This window comes from Hypanus sabinus, chromosome 2 (genome assembly GCF_030144855.1).
Source record: "Hypanus sabinus isolate sHypSab1 chromosome 2, sHypSab1.hap1, whole genome shotgun sequence".
NCBI classification, from domain to species: Eukaryota; Metazoa; Chordata; class Chondrichthyes; order Myliobatiformes; family Dasyatidae; genus Hypanus; species Hypanus sabinus.
Genome location: NC_082707.1, coordinates 84,992,712 through 85,012,672, shown reverse-complemented (window position 1 = coordinate 85,012,672; position 19,961 = coordinate 84,992,712). Strand labels below are relative to the sequence as shown.

The 19,961-nt window shown below is 44.9% G+C and overlaps 1 protein-coding gene across 1 annotated transcript in view; it reads right to left on the bottom strand.

Moving 5' to 3' along the window:
* LOC132403691 (espin-like protein) overlaps positions 1-19,961 on the bottom strand; it is a 187,399-nt gene that overhangs the window by 70,993 nt on the left and 96,445 nt on the right. Inside the window, exon 7 of the mRNA XM_059987271.1 lies at positions 14,007-14,207. Coding sequence (XP_059843254.1) covers positions 14,007-14,207 — 201 coding nt within the window. The remainder of the gene's footprint in view (positions 1-14,006; positions 14,208-19,961) is intronic.

Genomic DNA, 19,961 nt, shown 5'->3' with positions numbered 1-19,961 from the left:
ACCTGTCCTCTGACAGATCCTTATTGCCTCTCTCTTTTGTTATCACCTGTGTCCTCTGACAGATCCTTATTGCCTCTCTCTGTTGTTATCACCTGTGTCCTCTGACAGATCCTTATTGCCTCTCTCTGTTGTTATCACCTGTCCTCTGACAGATCCTTATTGCCTCTCTCTGCTGTTATCACCTGTCCTCTGACAGATCATTATTGCCTCTCTCTGTTGTTATCACCTGTCCTCTGACAGATCCTTATTGCCTCTCTCTGTTGTTATCACCTGTCCTCTGACAGATCCTTATTGCCTCTCTCTGCTGTTATCACCTGTCCTCGGACAGATCATTATTGCCTCTCTCTGTTGTTATCACCTGTCCTCTGACAGATCCTTATTGCCTCTCTCTGCTGTTATCACCTGTCCTCTGACAGATCCTTATTGCTTCTCTCTGTTGTTATCACCTGTCCTCTGACAGATCCTTATTGCCTCTCTCTGTTGTTATCACCTGTCCTCTGACAGATCCTTATTGCCTCTCTCTGTTGTTATCACCTGTGTCCTCTGACAGATCCTTATTGCCTCTCTCTGTAGTTATCACCTGTCCTCTGACAGATCCTTATTGCCTCTCTCTGTTGTTATCACCTGTGTCCTCTGACAGATCCTTATTGCCTCTCTCTGTTGTTACCACCTGTGTCCTCTGACAGATCCTTATTGCCTCTCTCTGTTGTTATCACCTGTCCTCTGACAGATCCTTATTGCCTCTCTCTCTTGTTATCACCTGTGTCCTCTGACAGATCCTTATTGCCTCTCTCTCTTGTTATCACCTGTGACAGATCCTTATTGCCTCTCTCTGTTGTTATCACCTGTCCTCTGACAGATCCTTATTGACTCTCTCTGTTGTTATCACCTGTCCTCTGACAGATCCTTATTGCCTCTCTCTTTTGTTATCACCTGTGTCCTCTGACAGATCCCTATTGCCTCTCTCTGTTGTTATCACCTGTGTCCTCTGACAGATCCTTATTGCCTCTCTCTGTTGTTATCACCTGTCCTCTGACAGATCCTTATTGCCTCTCTCTGCTGTTATCACCTGTCCTCTGACTGATCATTATTGCCTCTCTCTGTTGTTATCACCTGTCCTCTGACAGATCCTTATTGCCTCTCTCTGTTGTTATCACCTGTCCTCTGACAGATCCTTATTGCCTCTCTCTGCTGTTATCACCTGTCCTCGGACAGATCATTATTGCCTCTCTCTGTTGTTATCACCTGTCCTCTGACAGATCCTTATTGCCTCTCTCTGCTGTTATCACCTGTCCTCTGACAGATCCTTATTGCTTCTCTCTGTTGTTATCACCTGTCCTCTGACAGATCCTTATTGCCTCTCTCTGTTGTTATCACCTGTCCTCTGACAGATCCTTATTGCCTCTCTCTGTTGTTATCACCTGTGTCCTCTGACAGATCCTTATTGCCTCTCTCTGTAGTTATCACCTGTCCTCTGACAGATCCTTATTGCCTCTCTCTGTTGTTATCACCTGTGTCCTCTGACAGATCCTTATTGCCTCTCTCTGTTGTTACCACCTGTGTCCTCTGACAGATCCTTATTGCCTCTCTCTGTTGTTATCACCTGTCCTCTGACAGATCCTTATTGCCTCTCTCTCTTGTTATCACCTGTGTCCTCTGACAGATCCTTATTGCCTCTCTCTCTTGTTATCACCTGTGTCCTCTGACAGATCCTTATTGCCTCTCTCTGTTGTTATCACCTGTCCTCTGACAGATCCTTATTGACTCTCTCTGTTGTTATCACCTGTCCTCTGACAGATCCTTTTTGCCTCTCTCTGTTGTTATCACCTGTCCTCTGATAGATCCTTATTGCCTCTCTCTGTTGTTATCACCTGTCCTCTGACAGATCCTTATTGACTCTCTCTGTTGTTATCACCTGTCCTCTGACAGATCCTTATTGCCTCTCTCTGTTGTTATCACCTGTCCTCTGACAGCTCCTTATTGCCTCTCTCTGTTGTTATCACCTTTGTCCTCTGACAGATCCTTATTGCCTCTCTCTGCTGTTATCACCTGTGTCCTCTGACAGATCCTTATTGCCTCTCTCTGTTGTTATCACCTGTCCTCTAACAGATCCTTATTGCCTCTCTCTGTTGTTATCACCTGTGTCCTCTGACAGATCCTTATTGCCTCTCTCTGTTGTTATCACCTGTGTCCTCTGACAGATCCTTATTGCCTCTCTCTGCTGTTATCACCTGTCCTCGGACAAATCATTATTGCCTCTCTCTGTTGTTATCACCTGTCCTCTGACAGATCCTTATTGCCTCTCTCTGTTGTTATCACCTGTGTCCTCTGACAGATCCTTATTGCCTCTCTCTGTTGTTATCACCTGTGTCCTCTGACAGATCCTTATTGCCTCTCTCTGTTGTTATCACCTGTCCTCTGACAGATCCTTATTGCCTCTCTCTGTTGTTATCACCTGTCCTCTGACAGATCCTTATTGCCTCTCTCTGCTGTTATCACCTGTCCTCTGACAGATCATTATTGCCTCTCTCTGTTGTTATCACCTGTCCTCTGACAGATCCTTATTGCCTCTCTCTGTTGTTATCACCTGTCCTCTGACAGATCCTTATTGCCTCTCTCTGCTGTTATCACCTGTCCTCGGACAGATCATTATTGCCTCTCTCTGTTGTTATCACCTGTCCTCTGACAGATCCTTATTGCCTCTCTCTGCTGTTATCACCTGTCCTCTGACAGATCCTTATTGCTTCTCTCTGTTGTTATCACCTGTCCTCTGACAGATCCTTATTGCCTCTCTCTGTTGTTATCACCTGTCCTCTGACAGATCCTTATTGCCTCTCTCTGTTGTTATCACCTGTGTCCTCTGACAGATCCTTATTGCCTCTCTCTGTAGTTATCACCTGTCCTCTGACAGATCCTTATTGCCTCTCTCTGTTGTTATCACCTGTGTCCTCTGACAGATCCTTATTGCCTCTCTCTGTTGTTACCACCTGTGTCCTCTGACAGATCCTTATTGCCTCTCTCTGTTGTTATCACCTGTCCTCTGACAGATTCTTATTGCCTCTCTCTCTTGTTATCACCTGTGTCCTCTGACAGATCCTTATTGCCTCTCTCTCTTGTTATCACCTGTGTCCTCTGACAGATCCTTATTGCCTCTCTCTGTTGTTATCACCTGTCCTCTGACAGATCCTTATTGACTCTCTCTGTTGTTATCACCTGTCCTCTGACAGATCCTTTTTGCCTCTCTCTGTTGTTATCACCTGTCCTCTGATAGATCCTTATTGCCTCTCTCTGTTGTTATCACCTGTCCTCTGACAGATCCTTATTGACTCTCTCTGTTGTTATCACCTGTCCTCTGACAGATCCTTATTGCCTCTCTCTGTTGTTATCACCTGTCCTCTGACAGCTCCTTATTGCCTCTCTCTGTTGTTATCACCTTTGTCCTCTGACAGATCCTTATTGCCTCTCTCTGCTGTTATCACCTGTGTCCTCTGACAGATCCTTATTGCCTCTCTCTGTTGTTATCACCTGTCCTCTGACAGATCCTTATTGCCTCTCTCTGTTGTTATCACCTGTGTCCTCTGACAGATCCTTATTGCCTCTCTCTGTTGTTATCACCTGTGTCCTCTGACAGATCCTTATTGCCTCTCTCTGCTGTTATCACCTGTCCTCGGACAAATCATTATTGCCTCTCTCTGTTGTTATCACCTGTCCTCTGACAGATCCTTATTGCCTCTCTCTGTTGTTATCACCTGTGTCCTCTGACAGATCCTTATTGCCTCTCTCTGTTGTTATCACCTGTGTCCTCTGACAGATCCTTATTGCCTCTCTCTGTTGTTATCACCTGTCCTCTGACAGATCCTTATTGCCTCTCTCTGTTGTTATCACCTGTCCTCTGACAGATCCTTATTGCCTCTCTCTGTTGTTATCACCTGTGTCCTCTGACAGATCCTTATTGCCTCTCTCTGTTGTTATCACCTGTCCTCTGACAGATCCTTATTGCCTCTCTCTGTTGTTATCACCTGTTTCCGCTGACAGATCCTTATTGCCTCTCTCTGCTGTTATCACCTGTCCTCTGACAGATCCCTATTGCCTCTCTCTGCTGTTATCACCTGTCCTCGGACAAATCATTATTGCCTCTCTCTGTTGTTATCACCTGTCCTCTGACAGATCCTTATTGCCTCTCTCTGCTGTTATCACCTGTCCTCTGACAGATCCTTATTGCTTCTCTCTGTTGTTATCACCTGTCCTCTGACAGATCATTATTGCCTCTCTCTGTTGTTATCACCTGTATCCTCTGACAGATCCTTATTGCCTCTCTCTGTTGTTACCACCTGTGTCCTCTGACAGATCCTTATTGCCTCTCTCTGTTGTTATCACCTGTGTCCTCTGACAGATCCTTATTGCCTCTCTCTGTTGTTATCACCTGTCGTCTGACAGATCCTTGTTGCCTCTCTCTGTTGTTATCACCAGTCCTCTGACAGATCCTTATTGCCTCTCTCTCTTGTTATCACCTGTGTCCTCTGACAGATCCTTATTGCCTCTCTCTGTTGTTATCACCTGTCCTCTGACAGATCCTTATTGCCTCTCTCTCTTGTTATCACCTGTGTCCTCTGACAGATCCTTATTGCCTCTCTCTCTTGTTATCACCTGTGTCCTCTGACAGATCCTTATTGCCTCTCTCTGTTGTTATCACCTGTCCTCTGACAGATCCTTATTGACTCTCTCTGTTGTTATCACCTGTCCTCTGACAGATCCTTATTGCCTCTCTCTGTTCTTATCACCTGTCCACTGATAGATCCTTATTGCCTCTCTCTGTTGTTATCACCTGTCCTCTGACAGATCCTTATTGACTCTCTCCGTTGTTATCACCTGTCCTCTGACAGATCCTTATTGCCTCTCTCTGTTGTTATCACCTGTCCTCTGACAGATCCTTATTGCCTCTCTCTGTTGTTATCACCTGTGTCCTCTGACAGATCCTTATTGCCTCTCTCTGCTGTTATCACCTGTGTCCTCTGACAGATCCTTATTGCCTCTCTCTGTTGTTATCACCTGTCCTCTGACAGATCCTTATTGCCTCTCTCTGTTGTTATCACCTGTGTCCTCTGACAGATCCTTATTGCCTCTCTCTGTTGTTATCACCTGTGTCCTCTGACAGATCCTTATTGCCTCTCTCTGCTATTATCAACTGTCCTCGGACAAATCATTATTGCCTCTCTCTGTTGTTATCACCTGTCCTCTGACAGATCCTTATTGCCTCTCTCTGTTGTTATCACCTGTGTACTCTGACAGATCCTTATTGCCTCTCTCTGTTGTTATCACCTGTGTCCTCTGACAGATCCTTATTGCCTCTCTCTGTTGTTATCACCTGTCCTCTGACAGATCCTTATTGCCTCTCTCTGTTGTTATCACCTGTCCTCTGACAGATCCTTATTGCCTCTCTCTGTTGTTATCACATGTGTCCTCTGACAGATCCTTATTGCCTCTCTCTGTTGTTATCACCTGTCCTCTGACAGATCCTTATTGCCTCTCTCTGTTGTTATCACATGTTTCCTCTGACAGATCCTTATTGCCTCTCTCTGCTGTTATCACCTGTCCTCTGACAGATCCTTATTGCCTCTCTCTGCTGTTATCACCTGTCCTCTGACAGATCATTATTGCCTCTCTCTGTTGTTATCACCTGTCCTCTGACAGATCCTTATTGCCTCTCTCTGTTGTTATCACCTGTCCTCTGTCAGATCCTTATTGCCTCACTCTGCTGTTATCAGCTGTCCTCGGACAAATCATTATTGCCTCTCTCTGTTGTTATCACCTGTCCTCTGACAGATCCTTATTGCCTCTCTCTGCTGTTATCACCTGTCCTCTGACAGATCCTTATTGCCTCTCTCTGTTGTTATCACCTGTGTCCTCTGACAGATCCTTATTGCCTCTCTCTGTTGTTATCACCTGTGTCCTCTGACAGATCCTTATTGCCTCTCTCTGTTGTTATCACCTGTGTCCTCTGACAGATCCTTATTGCCTCTCTCTGTTGTTATCACCTGTGTCCTCTGACAGATCCTTATTGCCTCTCTCTGTTGTTATCACCTGTCCTCTGACAGATCCTTATTGCCTCTCTCTGTTGTTATCACCTGTCCTCTGACAGATCCTTATTGCCTCTCTCTCTTGTTATCACCTGTGTCCTCTGACAGATCCTTATTACCTCTCTCTGTTGTTATCACGTCCTCTGACAGATCCTTATTGCCTCTCTCTCTTGTTATCACCTGTGTCCTCTGTCAGATCCTTATTGCCTCTCTCTCTTGTTATCACCTGTGTCCTCTGACAGATCCTTATTGCCTCTCTCTGTTGTTATCACCTGTCCTCTGACAGATCCTTATTGCCTCTCTCTGTTGTTATCACCTGTGTCCTCTGACAGATCCTTATTGCCTCTCTCTGCTGTTATCACCTGTCCTCTGACAGATCCTTATTGCCTCTCTCTGCTGTTATCACCTGTCCTCTGACAGATCAATATTGCCTCTCTCTGTTGTTATCACCTGTCCTCTGACAGATCCTTATTGCCTCTCTCTGTTGTTATCACCTGTCCTCTGACAGATCCTTATTGCCTCTCTCTGCTGTTATCACCTGTCCTCAGACAAATCATTATTGCCTCTCTCTGTTGTTATCACCTGTCCTCTGACAGATCTTTATTGCCTCTCTCTGCTGTTATCACCTGTCCTCTGACAGATCCTTATTGCTTCTCTCTGTTGTTATCACCTGTCCTCTGACAGATCATTATTGCCTCTCTCTGTTGTTATCACCTGTCCTCTGACATATCCTTATTGCCTCTCTCTGTTGTTATCACCTGTGTCCTCTGACAGATCCTTATTGCCTCTCTCTGTAGTTATCACCTGTCCTCTGACAGATCCTTATTGCCTCTCTCTGTTGTTATCACCTGTGTCCTCTGACGATCCTTATTGCCTCTCTCTGTTGTTATCACCTGTGTCCTCTGACAGATCCTTATTGCCTCTCTCTGTTGTTATCACCTGTGTCCTCTGACAGATCCTTATTGCCTCTCTCTGTTGTTATCACCTGTCCTCTGACAGATCCTTATTGCCTCTCTCTGTTGTTATCACCTGTCCTCTGACAGATCCTTATTGCCTCTCTCTCTTGTTATCACCTGTGTCCTCTGACAGATCCTTATTGCCTCTCTCTGTTGTTCTCACCTGTCCTCTGACAGATCCTTATTGCCTCTCTCTCTTGTTATCACCTGTGTCCTCTGACAGATCCTTATTGCCTCTCTCTCTTGTTATCACCTGTGTCCTCTGACAGATCCTTATTGCCTCTCTCTGTTGTTATCACCTGTCCTCTGACAGATCCTTATTGACTCTCTCTGTTGTTATCACCTGTCCTCTGACAGATCCTTATTGCCTCTCTCTGTTGTTATCACCTGACCTCTGATAGATCCTTATTGCCTCTCTCTGTTGTTATCACCTGTCCTCTGACAGATCCATATTGACTCTCTCTGTTGTTATCACCTGTCCTCTGACAGATCCTTATTGCCTCTCTCTGTTGTTATCACCTGTCCTCTGACAGATACTTATTGCCTCTCTGTTGTTATCACCTGTGTCCTCTGACAGATCCTTATTGCCTCTCTCTGCTGTTATCACCTGTGTCCTTTGACAGATCCTTATTGCCTCTCTCTGTTGTTATCACCTGTGTCCTCTGACAGATCCTTATTGCCTCTCTCTGTTGTTATCACCTGTGTCCTCTGACAGATCCTTATTGCCTCTCTCTGTTGTTATCACCTGTCCTCTGACAGATCCTTATTGCCTCTCTCTGTTGTTATCACCTGTCCTCTGACAGATCCTTATTGCCTCTCTCTGTTGTTATCACCTGTCCTCTGACAGATCCTTATTGCCTCTCTCTGCTGTTATCACCTGTGTCCTCTGACAGATCCTTATTGCCTCTCTCTGTTGTTATCACCTGTCCTCTGACAGATCCTTATTGCCTCTCTCTCTTGTTATCACCTGTGTCCTCTGACAGATCCTTATTGCCTCTCTCTGTTGTTATCACGTCCTCTGACAGATCCTTATTGCCTCTCTCTCTTGTTATCACCTGTGTCCTCTGACAGATCCTTATTGCCTCTCTCTCTTGTTATCACCTGTGTCCTCTGACAGATCCTTATTGCCTCTCTCTGTTGTTATCACCTGTCCTCTGACAGATCCTTATTGCCTCTCTCTGTTGTTATCACCTGTCCTCTGACAGATCATTATTGCCTCTCTCTGTTGTTATCACCTGTCCTCTGACATATCCTTATTGCCTCTCTCTGTTGTTATCACCTGTGTCCTCTGACAGATCCTTATTGCCTCTCTCTGTTGTTATCACCTGTCCTCTGACAGATCCTTATTGCCTCTCTCTGTTGTTATCACCTGTGTCCTCTGACAGATCCTTATTGCCTCTCTCTGCTGTTATCACCTGTCCTCTGACAGATCCTTATTGCCTCTCTCTGCTGTTATCACCTGTCCTCTGACAGATCATTATTGCCTCTCTCTGTTGTTATCACCTGTCCTCTGACAGATCCTTATTGCCTCTCTCTGTTGTTATCACCTGTCCTCTGACAGATCCTTATTGCCTCTCTCTGCTGTTATCACCTGTCCTCGGACAAATCATTATTGCCTCTCTCTGTTGTTATCACCTGTCCTCTGACAGATCCTTATTGCCTCTCTCTCTTGTTATCACCTGTGTCCTCTGACAGATCCTTATTGCCTCTCTCTGTTGTTATCACGTCCTCTGACAGATCCTTATTGCCTCTCTCTCTTGTTATCACCTGTGTCCTCTGACAGATCCTTATTGCCTCTCTCTGTTGTTATCACGTCCTCTGACAGATCCTTATTGCCTCTCTCTCTTGTTATCACCTGTGTCCTCTGACAGATCCTTATTGCCTCTCTCTCTTGTTATCACCTGTGTCCTCTGACAGATCCTTATTGCCTCTCTCTGTTGTTATCACCTGTCCTCTGACAGATCCTTATTGCCTCTCTCTGTTGTTATCACCTGTGTCCTCTGACAGATCCTTATTGCCTCTCTCTGGTGTTATCACCTCTCCTCTGACAGATCCTTATTGCCTCTCTCTGTTGTTATCACCTGTCCTCTGACAGATCCTTATTGCCACTCTCTGTTGTTATCACCTGTCCTATGACAGATCCTTATTGCCTCTCTCTGTGGTTATCACCTGTCCTCTGACAGATCCTTATTGCCTCTCTCTGTTGTGATCACCTGTCCTCTGACAGATCCTTATTGCCTCTCTCTGCTGTTATCACCTGTCCTCTGACAGATCATTATTGCCTCTCTCTGTTGTTATCACCTGTCCTCTGACAGATCCTTATTGCCTCCCTCTGTTGTTATCACCTGTCCTCTGACAGATCCTTATTGCCTCCCTCTGTGGTTATCACCTGTCCTCTGACAGATCCTTATTGCCTCTCTCTGTTGTTATCACCTGTCCTCTGACAGATCCTTATTGCCTCCCTCTGCTGTCATCACCTGTCCTCTGATCGATCCTTATTGCCTCTCTCTCTTGTTATCACCTGTCCTCTGACAGATCATTATTGCCTCTCTCTGTTGTTATCACCTGTGTCCTCTGACAGATCCTTATTGCCTCTCTCTGTTGTTATCACCTGTGTCCTCTGACAGATCCTTATTGCCTCTCTCTGTTGTTATCACCTGTCCTCTGACAGATCCTTATTGCCTCTCTCTGTTGTTATCACCTGTCCTCTGACAGATCCTTATTGCCTCTCTCTCTTGTTATCACCTGTGTCCTCTGACAGATCCTTATTGCCTCTCTCTGTTGTTATCACGTCCTCTGACAGATCCTTATTGCCTCTCTCTCTTGTTATCACCTGTGTCCTCTGACAGATCCTTATTGCCTCTCTCTCTTGTTATCACCTGTGTCCTCTGACAGATCCTTATTGCCTCTCTCTGTTGTTATCACCTGTCCTCTGACAGATCCTTATTGCCTCTCTCTGTTGTTATCACCTGTGTCCTCTGACTGATCCTTATTGCCTCTCTCTGCTGTTATCACCTGTCCTCTGACAGATCCTTATTGCCTCTCTCTGCTGTTATCACCTGTCCTCTGACAGATCATTATTGCCTCTCTCTGTTGTTATCACCTGTCCTCTGACAGATCCTTATTGCCTCTCTCTGTTGTTATCACCTGTCCTCTGACAGATCCTTATTGCCTCTCTCTGCTGTTATCACCTGTCCTCGGACAAATCATTATTGCCTCTCTCTGTTGTTATCACCTGTGTCCTCTGACAGATCCTTATTGCCTCTCTCTGTTGTTATCACCTGTCCTCTGACAGATCCTTATTGCCTCTCTCTGTTGTTATCACCTGTGTCCTCTGACAGATCCTTATTGCCTCTCTCTGCTGTTATCACCTGTCCTCTGACAGATCCTTATTGCCTCTCTCTGCTGTTATCACCTGTCCTCTGACAGATCATTATTGCCTCTCTCTGTTGTTATCACCTGTCCTCTGACAGATCCTTATTGCCTCTCTCTGTTGTTATCACCTGTCCTCTGACAGATCCTTATTGCCTCTCTCTGCTGTTATCACCTGTCCTCGGACAAATCATTATTGCCTCTCTCTGTTGTTATCACCTGTCCTCTGACAGATCCTTATTGCCTCTCTCTCTTGTTATCACCTGTGTCCTCTGACAGATCCTTATTGCCTCTCTCTGTTGTTATCACGTACTCTGACAGATCCTTATTGCCTCTCTCTCTTGTTATCACCTGTGTCCTCTGACAGATCCTTATTGCCTCTCTCTGTTGTTATCACGTCCTCTGACAGATCCTTATTGCCTCTCTCTCTTGTTATCACCTGTGTCCTCTGACAGATCCTCATTGCCTCTCTCTCTTGTTATCACCTGTGTCCTCTGACAGATCCTTATTGCCTCTCTCTGTTGTTATCACCTGTCCTCTGACAGATCCTTATTGCCTCTCTCTGTTGTTATCACCTGTGTCCTCTGACAGATCCTTATTGCCTCTCTCTGGTGTTATCACCTGTCCTCTGACAGATCCTTATTGCCTCTCTCTGCTGTCATCACCTGTCCTCTGACAGATCCTTATTGCCTCTCTCTCTTGTTATCACCTGTCCTCTGACAGATCATTATTGCCTCTCTCTGTTGTTATCACCTGTCCTCTGACAGATCATTTTTGCCTCTCTCTGTTGTGATCACCTGTACTCTGACAGATCCTTATTGCCTCTCTCTCTTGTTATCACCTGTCCTCTGACAGATCCTTATTGCCTCTCTCTGCTGTTATCACCTGTCCTCTGACAGATCCTTATTGCCTCTCTCTGTTGTTATCACCTGTGTCCTCTGACAGATCCTTATTGCCTCTCTCTGTTGTTATCACCTGTGTCCTCTGACAGATCCTTATTGCCTCTCTCTGTTGTTATCACCTGTCCTCTGACAGATCCTTATTGCCTCTCTCTGTAGTTATCACCTGTCCTCTGACAGATCCTTATTGCCTCTCTCTGTTGTTATCACCTGTGTCCTCTGACAGATCCTTATTGCCTCTCTCTGTTGTTATCACCTGTGTCCTCTGACAGATCCTTATTGCCTCTCTCTGTTGTTATCACCTGTGTCCTCTGACAGATCCTTATTGCCTCTCTCTGTTGTTATCACCTGTCCTCTGACAGATCCTTATTGCCTCTCTCTGTTGTTATCACCTGTCCTCTGACAGATCCTTATTGCCTCTCTCTCTTGTTATCACCTGTGTCCTCTGACAGATCCTTATTGCCTCTCTCTGTTGTTATCACGTCCTCTGACAGATCCTTATTGCCTCTCTCTCTTGTTATCACCTGTGTCCTCTGACAGATCCTTATTGCCTCTCTCTCTTGTTATCACCTGTGTCCTCTGACAGATCCTTATTGCCTCTCTCTGTTGTTATCACCTGTCCTCTGACAGATCTTTATTGCCTCTCTCTGTTGTTATCACCTGTGTCCTCTGACAGATCCTTATTGCCTCTCTCTGCTGTTATCACCTGTCCTCTGACAGATCCTTATTGCCTCTCTCTGCTGTTATCACCTGTCCTCTGACAGATCATTATTGCCTCTCTCTGTTGTTATCACCTGTCCTCTGACAGATCCTTATTGCCTCTGTCTGTTGTTATCACCTGTCCTCTGACAGATCATTATTGCCTCTGTCTGTTGTTATCACCTGTCCTCTGACAGATCCTTATTGCCTCTCTCTGTTGTTATCACCTGTCCTCTGACAGATCCTTATTGCCTCTCTCTCTTGTTATCACCTGTGTCCTCTGACAGATCCTTATTGCCTCTCTCTGTTGTTATCACGTCCTCTGACAGATCCTTATTGCCTCTCTCTCTTGTTATCACCTGTGTCCTCTGACAGATCCTTATTGCCTCTCTCTCTTGTTATCACCTGTGTCCTCTGACAGATCCTTATTGCCTCTCTCTGTTGTTATCACCTGTCCTCTGACAGATCCTTATTGCCTCTCTCTGTTGTTATCACCTGTGTCCTCTGACAGATCCTTATTGCCTCTCTCTGCTGTTATCACCTGTCCTCTGACAGATCCTTATTGCCTCTCTCTGCTGTTATCACCTGTCCTCTGACAGATCATTATTGCCTCTCTCTGTTGTTATCACCTGTCCTCTGACAGATCCTTATTGCCTCTCTCTCTTGTTATCACCTGTGTCCTCTGACAGATCCTTATTGCCTCTCTCTGTTGTTATCACCTGTCCTCTGACAGATCCTTATTGCCTCTCTCTGTTGTTATCACCTGTGTCCTCTGACAGATCCTTATTGCCTCTCTCTGCTGTTATCACCTGTCCTCTGACAGATCCTTATTGCCTCTCTCTGCTGTTATCACCTGTCCTCTGACAGATCATTATTGCCTCTCTCTGTTGTTATCACCTGTCCTCTGACAGATCCTTATTGCCTCTCTCTGTTGTTATCACCTGTCCTCTGACAGATCCTTATTGCCTCTCTCTGCTGTTATCACCTGTCCTCGGACAAATCATTATTGCCTCTCTCTGTTGTTATCACCTGTCCTCTGACAGATCTTTATTGCCTCTCTCTGCTGTTATCACCTGTCCTCTGACAGATCCTTATTGCTTCTCTCTGTTGTTATCACCTGTCCTCTGACAGATCATTATTTCCTCTGTCTGTTGTTATCACCTGTCCTCTGACATATCCTTATTGCCTCTCTCTGTTTTTATCACCTTTGTCCTCTGACAGATCCTTATTGCCTCTCTCTGTTGTTATCACCTGTGTCCTCTGACAGATCCTTATTGCCTCTCTCTGTTGTTATCAGCTGTCCTCTGACAGATCCTTATTGCCTCTCTCTGGTGTTATCACCTCTCCTCTGACAGATCCTTATTGCCTCTCTCTGTTGTTATCACCTGTCCTCTGACAGATCCTTATTGCCTCTCTCTGTTGTTATCACCTGTCCTATGACAGATCCTTATTGCCTCTCTCTGTGGTTATCACCTGTCCTCTGACAGATCCTTATTGCCTCTCTCTGTTGTTATCACCTGTCCTCTGACAGATCCTTATTGCCTCCCTCTGTTGTTATCACCTGTCCTCTGACAGATCCTTATTGCCTCCCTCTGTGGTTATCACCTGTCCTCTGACAGATCCTTATTGCCTCTCTCTGTTGTTATCACCTGTCCTCTGACAGATCCTTATTGCCTCCCTCTGTTGTTATCACCTGTCCTCTGACAGATCCTTATTGCCTCTCTCTGTTGTTATCACCTGTGACAGATCCTTATTGCCTCTCTCTATTGTTATCACCTGTCCTCTGACAGATCCTTATTGCCTCTCTCTGTTGTTATCACCTGTCCTATGACAGATTGCCTCTCTCTGTTGTTATCACCTCTGACAGATCCTTATTATCTCTCTCTATTGTTATCACCTGTACTCTGACAGATCCTTATTGCCTCTCTCTGTTGTTATCACCTGTGTCCTCTGACAGATCCTCTCTGTTTTAATCACCTGTCTCTCTGCCAGCTCCGTATTACCTCTCTCCGTTGTTCCTGTTCATCCTGCAGCCGTGCCTGTAGCTTCCGGACCATGACCTGCCGCTTCCACTCTGGTATGGGACGCCCTTTCTCATCATGCGTGGGCACCAGCAAGTCCACATCGGTGGAAGGGACCTCCTCCACAGGGAGTGGGACCAGTGCTTTCTTGTTTGACTCCTCATTGTGCTTTAAGTTTTCACTCTGAAAGGAGAGGGCAATCAAACAGTTTCAGGACCAAGGGTTTGCCATGCTGAATTGAGTTGGCTAAACCAATAGTGTATGACTTTCCCTTCCTACATCTACTACAGTAGAACAAGTGTCCGTGGACCCCTTGCTTAATGACATTGGTCCAATTCATAAAAAATTTTGGGAACCCCTGCATAAGAATCTTCCATGAATACCTGCATTCATATAACATTGTTTTGCATTTCAGTATTTCAACAGTTCTGTTGCATATCGGAGAAATGTATACACCCTGAAGTTTTTTATTCTTCGCAGACATCCACGAAAACAGAGAGGTGCCCCAAAGAATGAAAGTGTGTTATAATGTTAGAACCCTAAAGCCCCCTCCCACACACAAGCAGCAGCAAAGCAACGACACTCCCCACCCCCAAGTATCTCACACAATGAATTATTAAATGCTTCCATATGACACATATCAATTGAACTCACCTGGTAGCATTCTTAATCATATAATTTGAACTTTAAGTCCCTTTTGGGAAACGGAAAACATTTCAGAACAATCCATTCTAGCTCATCAAGGGCATATAATACTTCCATCTTTCCTGTGTAATATCATGGGATGTGACACCTACAGGCATTTACAACCTGTTAATTCGTTAACTGAGTGGCTTGCGTGCTAACTTCAGAAGACAAAATAGTCAGGCCTGGAGTTACATATATACCAGAAGTAGTAAGGAAAGCCAATTTTCTTTGAATTTTATGAACAATGCAGTAGTTTCCTGGTCATCACCAGCACTCCCAGCTTCTACTTAAGGTTTTGTGTTCCAAATAGTTTGGAAAACAAACTAGGGAATAGTAAATTCCCTCGCCTGCTATGGTAAGAATTGATCTTGCATCCAGTTCTCAGTTTAGATTTTGAGTTTCAGACTGCAGTCCAAACTTTAGTCATTTTGATACATCGGGAAGAAAGTGACATGGATATTATTGGGAAAACTGTGGAATTTATTACCACAGCAGGACAATCACAATATAATGAGGCAAAGTCAAAATGATTTAATGAAAGGAGACCACCGTTGACATGTTGGAGTTCTTTTCAATAGGTAGGGTGAGCAAAGGGAATGTGTAGTGTTGATGTCTTCTAAATGGCGACCAACAAAGTGAGATGTAATGTGGTAAACCTAAACGAGGTGGCATGTCTGCATAGTGGGTTATAGGATCGAGATAGATCTCTACCAGAGGAGGTGAAAGGTGCTTCTTCCTCTTGCAGGTCACTCTTTGGCAAGGTGTAGCACCTGCCTTGCCCTCACCCACAATCAGGGGCATATGAAGCCATGGGAGCAGGCGGTGGCTGGTCATATAAGCAGCTGGTGCATATCACAAGTCCTGGTTATGTAACTACTGACGCCAGGCCGACAATCTCTGAAGAGTATTGATAATGGCTGGAGACAGCTGTACTGCAGAGACATTACCCAGAGGAAGGCATAGGCAAACCATTTTAGTAGAAAAGTTTGCCAGGAACAATCATGGCTATGGTTAGACCATGATCACCCACGTCATACAACACAGCACATGATTCCTGCGTGGACAGAGGAATGGCAGTCGTGGCTCACTAACATCTGAAATGGAGTAGCATTTTGTAGGATAGCATTGACCCTGGAGCCCGTGTGTCCAGGGCACTTAGAAGATGAGTGTAAGCAGTTGAAGGAGCTCTTTGCCTCACAAACTATTCACTTGTCAATCTGTCAAGCAAGTCCCAAGGCAGAATTTGTGGATCTCATAAATATCTCATAAATCTCATATCGACTATCTCACAACCCACAAGACTGGACCAGAAGTAGACCTTCCTCAGCCCTGTAGAAGAAGGAAAAGGAAACAAAAGACAGAGAAGGGGAAAAGAGAGAGAAAAGTAAGAGAAAATATGGAGGGGAAGAGAGGATTAAGTAACCAACAGAAATGTGAGTTGGTATCATTTCTATGTTGGCAGGCTGCAATTAATTGAGTACTGCAGGTGATCAGTGCAGGTGTTTCTATTTTAGGAGACATGAGCTTATCTGCTTTGGTAGGAGAAAGAGAAATCAAAAACGGCCGCAGAATTCTGTGTCGCAATGTCATAACTTCATACTGCGTGGAAACAGACTCTACAACTCACAAAGTTCACGCAAATCACCGAGCTCCCATTTTGTTCATCCTACACTAGGACCATTTTTCTTTCCACTGCATTTCCATCAATTCACCCCTCAGAAGCTATCACACACTCTGACACAAGGGACAACTTATACGGGCCCAATGTTCCACCAACCACATGTCGAGATGTAGTAGGAAACCGGAGCACCATGTGGTTGCAGAGAGAATGTAAAAACTCCACAATGGAGGTTGGGATTGAACCCAGGTTCCTGAAGCAGAGTGGTAGCAACTCTCCTAGGTGCATCAACTATGCAGAGGGATAGACAGTGTAGAGTTCCCCTTACATTAAATATAGAGAATCAGTATGTATATGCCAGTGAGTAATTAGGAAATTGACTCCAAAGGTAGTCATAGCCGAATGCTGGTAGTGGGGATGAGCTCCCACTGCTAAGCAAATGCCCTTCATGGCGTGCATCTCAAACTGCCTCTGACAACCAAGTCCAATTCCCTGTGGCATAGTTCTTATGCCCGGCGGATTTGTTCTCACTGACAAGAAAAGGGGCAAAGGCGGACCACTGGCACCTGAAAACCAGTTGCTCTGGACAGACGGGGCTCGTTAACCATGGATGGTAGCTCATCTAGGAGAGGGAAAACAATTTCAAACCTCTGCTGCCTTGCGGCTATACCTGCTCACGGGAAGGGCTTTGGGAGTAAACCCCGAGGGAAAATCCGGAGTCGGAGTCCGAAGTCGGCTGACTGCTGTACCCAGCACTGGCACGGCCACTCCTGTGATGCTGCTGACACCAAACTTTATCGACTTTCATCGTTCCTTTGGACCTGGCATCAGCATGGAGAGGGGGGTCCCGCTGCATGGGCAACAGACGGATCTCCATATCGACTCTGCCTTGGAGAAGCCACTCCCAGTGCCTACCAGAGGCGCAGTACCCATGGTCGACCACGACCGACAGAGGCCACAAAAATTCAGAAATTGGAATGTCAGTCTTTATTGACAGCAGATCAGATTTTAAATGTTTAGGTAGTACTGTTCAGGCTTTAGTGAGTCCATATGTAGAGAGAATTATATTTGGCTACAGCCTCTTTATTTAAGAAAGGATATATATTCAGTGGCCACTTTATTAGGTAAAGCCTGTGTACTCTTTGGCTGTTGTAGCCGATCCACTTCAAGGTTTGATGTTTTATGCATTCAAAGATAATCTTCTGCACACCACTGCTGTAATATGTAGTTACTTGAGTTACTGTTGCCTTCCTGTCAGCTTGAGCCACTCTGGACATTCTCCTCCAACCTTTCTCATTAACAAGGCATTTTTTGCTCACAGACCATCTGCTCACTGGATGCTTTTTGTTTTTCACACCTTTCTCTGTCAGCTCCAGAGACTAGATTGTGAAAATCCCAGGATTTCAGTAGAGTCTGAGATACTCAAACCACCCCATCTGGCACCAACAATCATTCCAATGTCAATGTCACTTGGATCACCTTTCTTCCCATTGTGATGTGTGGTCTGAACAACAACTGAACCTCTTTCTTCTTCATCTTGTGACGTTTAATGATAGTTGGCAAACAGCCATCAGGTGCATTACCACCAGTTATTGAGCTGGAGTGTGGAGCAAAGAGATAGGAAGTAAATCCACTGAACTGCCGCCCCAAAATAAAACCCAAATAATTTCAAAAAGTCTAATGATTTTCAGAAAGTCAAATACACGTCTATATACATTAAGATGGCAGTGATATCTTAACAAGCTTTTCATGTTATTCACTTGGATTTCCAGAATGAGTTCAATAAGGTGCCACATAAAAAACATATCCATAAGGTAAGGATGCATAGAGTTGGTGGTGGTGTATTAGCATGGTTGGTTAACTCATAGAAAGCAGGGAGTTGGGACACCTGGGTGCTTCTCTGGTTGGCAGTCAGTGGTGAGTGGTGTGCTGTAGGGATCGGTGCTGGGCCTGCAACTGTTCATGATATACATTAACCATCTGAAAGAGGGTACTGAGTGTTGTGTATCTAAGTTTGCTGATGAGTGGAAAAGCAAATTGTGCAGAGGATACAGAGAGTCTGCAGAAAGTATAGATAGGTTAAGTGAGTGGGCAAGGGTCTGCAAGATGGAGTGCAATGTTGGTAAATATGAGGTCGTCCGCTTTGGAAAGAAAAATGGAAGATCATATTATTATTTAAATAGCAAAAGATCGCAGCATGCTGCTGTGCAGAAGGACTTGGGAGTGCTAACGAATCACAAAAGGTTGGTTTGCAAGTTCAGTAGGCTATCAAGAAGGCAAATGGAATGTTGGCTTTGATTGCTAGAGGGAATGAATTTAAGAGCAGGGAGGTTATGCTGCAACTGTATAGGGTATTGGTGAGGCCACATCTGGAGTACCATGTGCAGTTCTGATCTTACTCGAGGAAGGATACAGTGGCTTTGGAGGCAGTGCAGAGGAGGTTCACCAGATTTATTCCAGAGATGAGGGAGTTAGACTGTGAGGAGAGATTGAGCCACTTGGGACTGTAATCACTAGAATTCAGAAGGATGAGAGAAGATCTTATAGAAACATAAAATTATGAAAGGGATAGATAAGTTATAGGCAGGAAAGTTGTTTCCACAGGTAAGTAAGACTAAGGGACATAGCCTGAAGATTTGGGGAAGTAAATTTAGGGCTGAAATGAGGAGGAGCTGCTTTTCCCAAAGAGTAGTGAATCTGTAAAATTCTCTGCCTAATGAAGCAGTGGTTACCTTAGTAAATGTTAAAGACAAGGTTAGATACATTTTTGCACAATAGGGGAATTAAGGATTATGGGGAAAAGGCAGGAAGATGGAGACGAGTCCATGATCTTATTGAATGGCAGATCAGGCTTGACGGGCCAGATGGCCTACTCCTGCTCCTATTTCTTATGTTCTTATATGTTAAACTGTCAGTCCCAAAAATCTCAATTTAGCAATCAGATGTTTCCTTTGCACATCATAGGAACTGCATTCAAACAATGTGCACTGTTACTTGACATGTGTACAAATGACTGTATCATGCATATTAATTCTGAACATAGAATTATTCAACCCAGTATATCCAAAATGTAAACATCTAAGTGTTAATTCTTCCCTCCTTTTATATCCATCTCCCTGTTCAGCCCCCATTTTCCCCTGAATTTAATTTAAAAACCATCCTTTCTTTTCCTTATCCCAACTTCGTTGCTAGAGTGATAAAACAGAGTTTAATTACATCTTTCAGTTCCCGTTCATGCAAAGGCACCACTATATTTACTGTACATTCTTACTTTTAAGTGACTGCTTGGCTAGAATGCCTGCCACCTAGTTTCCTTCAACCCCAATGTGGGCAAGGACCCATAGAAGTGGGTACACAAGCCTACACCCTGTGGCCTCAACAGATGTTGCCCAATCACTAGAAGAATATCTGGCCTACAATTTGAACTAACTTCAGAATGGCATCGACCCATCTCTTGGGACCAACTGGCTCATGTCCAGCTGCTGGTCAAATGGAACCCTTCTCAATTTCGGCCAAGTGAACCTCTTGGCCGTGTCTACCACCTGATTGGCTGTTAGATGTTTGCATTAATAAGCAGGTGATCAGGTGGACCTAATAAAAGTGGCCACTAAATGTATTTTTTTTCCAGGACA